Source organism: Octodon degus, unplaced genomic scaffold (assembly GCF_000260255.1).
Source record: "Octodon degus isolate 3935 unplaced genomic scaffold, OctDeg1.0 scaffold00102, whole genome shotgun sequence".
Classification (NCBI taxonomy): domain Eukaryota; kingdom Metazoa; phylum Chordata; class Mammalia; order Rodentia; family Octodontidae; genus Octodon; species Octodon degus.
Genome location: NW_004524678.1, coordinates 4680607 through 4690157, shown reverse-complemented (window position 1 = coordinate 4690157; position 9551 = coordinate 4680607). Strand labels below are relative to the sequence as shown.

Genomic DNA, 9551 nt, shown 5'->3' with positions numbered 1-9551 from the left:
TTCCCTTTACAAGGTAGCTTTTTTCTGGCTTCAAAAGCAGGTAATCTCCCCGGAATGGTACAATTTGAGGATCAGGACTGCAGCCACTCAACTCTGAAATACGGTCTGAGTAAAGTCCTGCACATGTCACAACATACTGACATCGAATTTCCTCTCTCTAGTGCAAAATAAAAGAGCATGAGCAGCTTCCACATGTAAGAGAGAACAGGTGGTATTTTTCTTTCTGTGTGTGCAAGCTAAAAAAAATTAACCTGAACACAGAATAATTAATAGAGGTTCAGAAGTGGGAGGAAGGCTGAATTTCATTAGTTCATGCTGCATATACAGAAATGTCATATTGAACCCCATTAATATGGACAACTAATATATTAATTAAAAACAAAAAAATATGATTTGTACAGATAAAAGCAGAAAAGCCAAAAGGGAAAAACAGGTGATAGGAGAGAAAATAGGGACACAAAAATAGAAATTTTTCTGAAAAAGAAAATTCAATGTACATATCAGTAAATAAGTTCTTTAGTATTTAGGTGACAGCCAGAAACAGTACAGTGGCATGCAATAGGATGTGACCTCAAATTCTGTACTGTAAGTTAGAGATAATAATGGCTTACCTACTAAGGACACAGAATACTCACACGCATGCATAGATATACACATTTATTCTACTAGGACCGAGTATGGACTTCTTCACTATTTGTTACAGGAAGTGGCAACGTTGTTTAGATGACTTCTGCCAGTCTGGCCTCTTCTCAATTTCAGACCATTTATTTCATCTTATGTGAATAATAATCCTGTTACGGTTGGGCTGCTTCACACTCAATAATCCTACTCGATTCTGACAGCAACCTACCCACCAACCAACTTCTCCTTCTTGCTGAATTTATACTTTGTAAACTGAGGCTCCTTTATTTATTTTATTTTCATCATTTCATTTCATTTTGGGTACTGGGGATTGAACTCAGGACCTTGCACTTGCCAAGCAGGCACTTATGCTGCTGCGCTATCTCCCTGGCCCCTGAAACTACTTTAGAAACCTCATTCGCTCAATTCATACTTTTTGAGGGCACACACGACAGCCAAAGTAAGTTTTAATGATTAGGAGAATGCTAATCTTAGGATGTTGTGATTTCCCACAAATTTTATTCCATGATTATCTGCATATTTTTAGCTTTAGTTCACCCTGTCAGGCTTAGCCAATTTACCACCCTATTACCTAAATGACATCATCCAACTGCAGTTCACCACTAGACGCTAATTCTCATCTCCTCTTTCTTTTCTAAGCTAAGATCTCACTACATTGGCCAGCTGGCCTGGCACTTCTGGGCTCAAGCATGCCTCCCACTCCAGCTTCCCAAGGGACTGGGACACCAGGTGTCCCCTGTCACATCCAGGCCTACTTGTAAAGGACTAGAAACTCTTTGCTTCTGGTATCTTTCTGTTCTTATTCCCTAGCAACCCACTTCTGAAGCCTTGGAGTCCTCATCTGTCTCAACTCACACTTTTCTTTTCTTCTTTCTTCTCCTTCCTTCCTCTCCTTTCCTTTCTTTTCCTTTCCTTCCTCATCCCTTACTGACTCAGCCTTATTCTACTGAGCTCTATTTTCTATTCTATATGCACTCTATTCTTTTGTCAGAAAGATAAGCCTCTTTTTAAGAATTATATAAGTCACATTTTTGAGATAACTCAGACTAAATTTTTCGGCTGTAAATTTGAGTTAGCTAGCCTAACTCATGACACTCACCACTAGTTAGAAACTTGAAGTCAATAGGGCTATGTCAGTGACAACAACAACAAAAACTGCTTCTCCTTTTAAACAGGTTAATATCTTTCCTGTTCATCTACAGTTATGTACCAGAAGTACAAGAAATACTTTTAAGTGATATATATCTACCAGTGCCTACTTAAAGAGATCAGCAATTCTTTTGTTCTTGGAACACAAAATGTAGATAAGCTTTATGATAAATGTACAGATAGCAACAAAATTTATAGAATGGTACCAGCGTGCAATAATTCTCTTTAAAAAAAAACCTCAATAGTTTCAAAGAAAGACAAGATTAACAATGGTCACAGGTCTCTAAAATCATGTATGTTTTACATGAAACAAATCATTAAATTCAGTAACATACTAATTCACTTAGAAGCTAAAATTTAGGCAAACAATGAATGATATATTTTGCTTAATCATAAATTTCCTTTGAAAAACAATCTCTAGTCCTCCATAAATAAAAGACATTTTTCCATGTCTACTGTATAAATTAATCTGCAAATCCTCCTATAAATTCATTTTAAGAATTCCTTTTAACTTCTCATAAGGTACCCAAATTCAATCTGATAAGTGGGTGCACAATTTGAACTTGAACCCCAAAAACTATACTAAAGGAAAATGCCAAGATAAATGACCTTACTATGAAAACTGGACAGAATACACAGACACAGGTATCCCTTAGGGCCCTGTATGTCTTCTACCACATGATGCTACACTTGCATGAAAATCTCCCATGATGACAGCAGGGACAGAAATGGGCTTCTACGCCTCTTTTAAGTGGAGACCCCGATTACTCTGCTACTTGCCCACCTGATCTTGGGGGTCTGCTGGTAACTGAAGTGTTTGTAATAAGCAGAGATATTTTACGAAGGTTTTATAAGCAAACCACAATAAGAGCTTTAGGATTTTGGAGGAAAAGTTAACACCATCCTCTAAGAAGATAATAATCTTCCTTTTGAGAAAGTGCTTCTGGCTTTAACTTAACATTTGGCCACAGGTCACCAAGTTACCATACGAACCACCGGTTATTAACTGGGTGTTGTCTGATTCACCAAGCCACAAAAACTGGGTTTGTACAACAGCACTCCATCATCAAAAGGAGGTGTAATACATAAGATGAGCGTTTTACAGGTCCTGCAGGTACATATGCGTTACAGAGGCATGTGGTTCATGATGTCTACTCCTACAAAAGTAGCTGTTCTTCTCAATTTGTGCCCCTGGACTCACAGGGAGATCTCCATGGCCAGTAGGCCAAGGAAGAAAAAATACGGACGCAATTTACAAATGGCTCTGAACAACATTTAGCCCCTGGAAAGGGGGCAGCTATAGCTCTGGACACCCACACGGGTATGGCCTTGAAGAACTACAGCAAGGGAAATTTTCCCAGGAGGCAGACCTTTGAACATCAGGGCTGGTGTTTCTGACCTAGAAGGACAGATGGCCAGAGGCATGGTTAACAATGTTTCACGTGCAGTACTGTGGTACTGGTGGGCCAGGAAAAGAAGTTCTGAAGATAAGACACGTAAAAAGACTGACCAAAACAGGCTAGGAGGGTAAAGATGCTTGAATTCAGTATGAATGCTCACTGAGCCAAAGAAGACTTTAATAATCAGCAGATAAGACAACCTGCTCTGTAGAGGTAAATTAGACTCTTTCCCCAGGGACTGCTGTCCAAAAGTTCTATTTTCAGCTACCTTGTTTATGCTGTTTGGCTGTGGCAGCTTTAGAAGACTTAATACATATATCTCCTTCATTCTTCCATTTTCTAACACAAGGTCTTCCCAACTTTGCTTCTGTTGGCAAGGGTGGGTTATTTCTTTACTTTGGGGGGGCCTCTTCTTGGGCTTGTACCTATTAAATGCCAGTAGACCTACCCCTCCCTAGTTGTGACAACCAAAAATATCTCCAGACATTGTCAAATGTCTCTTGGGGAGCAAGATCACTTCCAATTAAGAGCTACTAACCTCGTCTAAGATGTTTACTAGTGTCTGTGCTTATTATACCTCAGCATGGCCACATCTTGGCAGTTGATTGCTTTGAAACTCATCAGATTTGATAACGATGCTTTTTTTTGGCAGAACCAGGTACTGAACTCAGGCCCGCAAGCGCTTATCCTACTGAGCTATCTCCCCGACCCCATTTTTACATGAAACTAAATGTCTCTGCACTCTTCATTCAATCAGTACTCAGTGTGCAAGCTACAACGTGTCAGTGTTAACTGCATCACACTTGCTACCTTTACCTGCCAAAACCATTGGTCTGGTAGTCAAACTCCTGCAATCAGTTAATGATGAGTCCCCCAGTTATCGCTGTATTTGAGTTAAAGGCTCTCAAAGGGGGCATGTTACTCAGAATAAACACTCCCTACGACAATGCAGGAGATCTTGCATCTCTTTTGGAGAGAGTATTTTTTGGGGGGGGTTCTATGAGGCATAGGTAAACCTTTTAGGTGCAAGCACAACTTTCTTTCTGTTTTATCTGGAAGCTAAATATGGTCATAAGGGACACATATGGACACTACATTGCTGGGGTGGACTAGAAAGATTTGTATTGTAGATCTGGTTATGCTAGGGACTACGCCTGCCAGATTCCCCTTCTTTTCTGTTTCCCACTTAAAGTTGACAAAAACAGGATCGATCTGCATAAGACTTGGTGGGCAGAATGAAATCAGCAGTCATTATCTTCTGAAGGCTGTCCAGGGTGGTGGCAGACACGCACTGCCCAGCAAGCCTAGTCCCATATCCAGCCTGTGTCCAGCTACGGTCTGTACTGACCAAGAGCTGCCCTGGCCCCTACCCGGGTGCTTGCACAGAGGCAAGGCTCCCCTAGACCTCCTCAGGAGCTTCAGTCTGCAGTGCCCCTCAGCAGTGGACACCTGCTTCCTAGCTCCCAAGTTGGAGAGCCTCTGCCCTCTGCACCCTAGCCCCTCTCACGAGTGTGCATGGCCCGATTGCTCCAGGCAATCCTGAAACACACAAGAGGAACTCTGTCCTCCTGATGGGTCCTGAGGACACAGAGGCCCAGTACTCTACACCATTAGATGGCTCTTGCTTTGATCATGCCAAGCTGAAGGAAAACAGGCCACCTTCCTCTGCATGTCTGTGTGTCCTTGAGTTGCAGGATGATAAAATACCTATGTTTTGCCGTAAAAATAAACACTCCAGGTGGCCTTAAAGGCCCGTTCTTTGCCAGCACTGTCACTTCAGGAAGACTTTCCAAGCTGAGACTTTTCTTAAAATGAAGGCTGTTAATCTGCTCAAAAAGAATTTCTCTTGGAACTACTTTTACATTAAGGAAATTTCACTCAGTAACTTAAAATACAGCCCTGTGTGTTAATTCATTCTTTAAAAAGAAAAGAAAAAGACAGGAAAATGGACAACAGTTTTGCTTAAGACTTTACCTTTGTATTCTTTATCACAATTGGATATTTCATCCCTGGGGGGTTAAAAAAGGAAACAGTGAAAGTGCTTTTTAGTGAAAGCAGGCCACCATTGTTTAACAAACTTAAATGACTAGCAACAAATTTAACCAAAAACAAATGTGAGTGACCTTCTTCTGTCATAATCAGACCCAGTTTTTCATTTGAAGGTTTTTTTTTAACCGAATAACAAGATTAAACAAGTCCATACTTGACAATATGTAAAACTGACAAGTTTTTCAGCTTGTCTTAAGTAGTTTAACCTACACTAACCAACCATTCACACCCCAGCTCCATCACAGACAGTCCTAGTTTTCACTAGGCACTGTACAGTGGGCCATCTAACCCAGCGTGAATTTTCCCAATATGAAAGTCTGTATTTTTTTTTTTTTTTTTTGGAACCAGGGATTGAACTCCGGCCCTTGTGCTTGCCAGACAGGTGCTTATTCTACTGAGCTATCTCCCCAGCCCCAAAAGTCTATACTATGCAAATGTCAGTCACCAGATTCCATGCAGGGTCTGGGCTACTTAGAGAAGAGTGGTCATAACACAAAAATTCCAATAATAAACAGACCATTTATAAAATTAATTCCCACTCAGAAACATGAAATCTTAAGATCTTAAAAAAAAATTGAATTATAGAAAATTAAGAAAATCTACCTGAATCATGAATTTGATTCATTATGCTACCTATCTGCAACAATCCCTTTTAAAAATTTTGTTCACTACCCTAGAATTTTATTTTATTTTTGATGTATTTAGCATAGACTCTACAGGGTCTTACTACACAGATCTGACTTGTAGTGATCCTCCTGTTTTCAGCCTTCCAAGCGATGGGATTACAGGCATGTGCCACCACGCTCAGTCTCAATGGCTGTCTCAGGACAATCCAGGGGGTGGGGCTGGCACAGCATGCTGGGGATCAATCCTGAACCCTCGTCCCTATATCTGCCTAAGCAGGCAGTTTAATCCACTGAGCTATGTGGCCAACCCCTACCCTAGAATTTTATTTTATTTTATTTTTACTTTTGACTTCTAAGTTCCAATAACTTACAAAATCATTTATTCTACAGAGTAGTGTTTTTTTAAAACAGGCGTGTACAGTTTCCAAAGGACACAACAGCACAAACAGCTTTAAGGGAATCACTTTATAGTCTGCCTGAGACCTTGTTTATACATTTTACATTTTCCTTTCCTGTCTTCTCATGTACTTTACTCCTTGACATACTGAATTTACTATTATGCATTGATCCAAGGCGTGAAAAATCTCCAGGGCACCAACAGGCCTGGGCTAGGACTGGGTCTACCTTAGAATTTTAAAGGATACTGGCTGAATAATTCAGATGTCCTAGATGTCTTTAAAACCTGTCAAGGTGAAAAGAACTAAACACTACTTTTTACTCCTTTGAAGCAAATAGAAAGCTCACAAATCTTTCATTTGATTAAAAGAAAAAATAAGAGTCTTCAAAATAAAACAAAACCAACTCTACGTACACTCTAAAGTGAGATGGAAGCCCAGTGCAGTGGCACACACATGTAATCCCAACACTCTGGGAGCAGCAGGAAAATTCAAGCCCTGCTGGGCATCTTAATGACTTAGACTTTGTCTCAAAATAAAAAGGTTAGTGAGGGGCAGCCGGTCAAATAGTTTAGCGGATTAAAAGCACCTGCAAGCAGGCACAGGGGCTGGGAGTTCGATCCCCAGGCCTGCTATGCCAGCCCACCCCCTGGGATGCACTGAGACAGCAAATGAGACTGGGTGTGGTGGCATGCGCCTGTAATCCCAGCTCTTGGGAGGCTGCAAACAGGAGAATCACTATGAATCCGATCTAGTAGTGAGACTCTGAACACCCTGTAGACCCTTCCCTAAAACACGGGGAAAAAAAAAAAGAAAGAAAAGAAAAGAAAAAAGGTTAGTGATATCATGAACCCAAGATGTGGGTTCATTTCCCAGTACTATAAGAAAGTAAAAAAATGAAGAAGGGGGAGTGGAGGGAGCTTCAGAATGTCTTGAGTCTTTTCTATGACTAGGGATAGTCATTCTGAAACTTGAAGATATTAAAAAAAACAAAAACAAAAACAAAACTGACTCCCACTGTTCCTAAGCCTGTATCGCAAGTCAGGTTCATTAAGCCACAATGATGCTAAAATTTGCATTATAAACAAGCATCACTGAGATTCCCTCACATGCAGTGTGGGAAGAGGCTGGAGATCAATAAACCTCTTCAGATTTCAGTCCCAGCCTGACTGTCTCATCCGTGCTTTCGGCACCAGACCCTCCCGGCAACTGCAGTTCTCCTGTGTCTGTCCCACTTCGCCTCTCTGCACCCCTCTGGCCTGCACCCTCCTCCAGGTGGGCCTCCTACCATACCACCCCAGACAAAAACACTCCTAAGCTTCACTAAAACTCAATTTAGGTTTTCAACAGAAAAAGACAAAAGTGGCTTACCATCTTTACTTCTAGAAGGGCTTTCTTTAGCCATTTCAATATCTTTCACTTCAAAATCAGTGATGACAGAGCCACCTGCTTCTTGGAAATCATGGGCAAATGACAAAGCTATCTGCCGATAATCCACGATGCCAGTGTAAGGACAATCAATAGCCATTAGACCCTGGGATAGAATCAGGAAAAAAGCCAAACAATATAATCAACAACCGGGGCCAGGGAGATGGCTCAGTAGAGTAAGTGTTTCCCTGGCAAACACGCAAGGGCCCGAGTTCAGTTCTCGGTTCTGCAAAAAGCAAAACAAAACAATGTGACTTGTTCACAATTTTATTTGGGGCTGAATTTACCTACTTTTTATTTTGATGAATAACAAATATGATCTTTGCTTGGCAAAAATTGGTAATTTTTTTTTTTTTTTTTGAGACAGAATCTTGCAATATAGTCCAGGCTGACCTGGAACTATGTAGTTTAGGCTGCTCTCAAACTTAAGATCCTCCTGCCTCAGCCTCCTGAGTGCTGAGATTACAGGCCAATGCCTCTATGCTGGTTGATAGCCTTAAAGGAAAAGAGAAACATAAAAACTTGCTCCATTATATACCTGAATTTGATGATCACCACATACATAATGTTTAACAGAAAAGAAATAACAGTAATTTTTTAAAAAAACTCTTATCATCAGAAAACAATTTTCCTCTTTAGAGGAATTAATGTTGTCATTGTGGCTCCGCTCCTCCCCTCTGGACAGATCTCCTCTAGAAGGTCTTCCTTCTTTTCTCTCTGTGTTGGTCAAGCTTCGCTCCCCGTCGAGGCTGATGCTCTCCCTACCCCCATGTGTGTGCACCAGGGAAATGAGAGAGCCACGGCCAGCAGGCAGCCTGACGCCTTGGCCTGGGACTGGTGGCTGGGCAGAGGTGGCTGCGCTGAGATGGGGCTGCAGCACAGGCTAGCCAGGTCAGCAGGCTACAGCTTGAAATCTGAGGCCATGGGAGGTTAGGAGGCGAGAACCAGACAAGCAGGCCAGGGAAAGTTGAGGGTAGACTCATCCAGGAGAAAAGAATGAACAAGAGTGTGCCTGACCAATAGTGCTAAATGGCAAGGTGGAGCGATCACCAGAACTGAACTCAGGGGTCACAGTGAAGATCTGCCCAGAGAGAGCTGTCAAGAGTTATTCTCCAAAGGCTACGTTTACGGAGGCCGTTGGAAATTTCCCAACAGTCTTCCCTGGAGAGTACTTAAGTCTTCTCCTTAAAGGGACTTGGCTCAAGGAGTCCTTTAGAGCTGCCCTGATAAATTTCTTTTTTCTAGATTCCTAAAAGAATCAGAAGTAACCCTGTGCCATAGAAATTCTGCCCAACATTCCTGGAAGTAGAGGTGAGCTTAGCAGAAAGGGAGGAATTTATTCAAGACACCTTTATGAAATAACCAAATGACATTTTCTCCTCTGTATTCCCAGCCTTAATGATTAAAATACATGCATAGCACCATTATCCGTACACAGCGCCTCGCTTCTGCAGAGGCCTCAGAGAGAAGCAGGAACCGTCTCTTTCCTAAATTACTGAGTTGTAGAGTTTGGCATATGGTAAACTGGAAAATTTTCTTTTTTTTTTTTTTTTATAAATTTCCTTCAAATACCTGACATTCTGTTTTTAGAAAAATTTTATTTTTTATTTTATTGAGAAACAAATATCAATGAGACAGTTTCAAAGCTGATTAACAGGACAGTTTCAATAATTAATACATTGTACATTGTATCTTCTTAGTGGTTATCCATAGTACAAGAAGCAGGCAGGATATTCTGTCCAAACACTATTAGTACACCTCTTTCTTCTCACTGAATTAAGTGAAAGTAGCTGTATATCTATCCTAACTATTCTGTATATACAAATACAAAATGGTCCTTCCTTTGTATCTCCTTTTTTTGT

General features: G+C 41.0%; 1 protein-coding gene across 1 annotated transcript in view; it reads right to left on the bottom strand.

The window, feature by feature from the left end:
- The window catches only part of L2hgdh (L-2-hydroxyglutarate dehydrogenase), a 57555-nt gene that overhangs the window by 21460 nt on the left and 26544 nt on the right, over positions 1–9551 (bottom strand). The window contains exons 5-7 of the mRNA XM_023723738.1: positions 7633–7795; positions 5166–5200; positions 11–157 (exon numbers count right to left, since the gene is read on the bottom strand). Of these exons, the coding sequence (XP_023579506.1) occupies positions 11–157; positions 5166–5200; positions 7633–7795 (345 nt within the window). The remainder of the gene's footprint in view (positions 1–10; positions 158–5165; positions 5201–7632; positions 7796–9551) is intronic.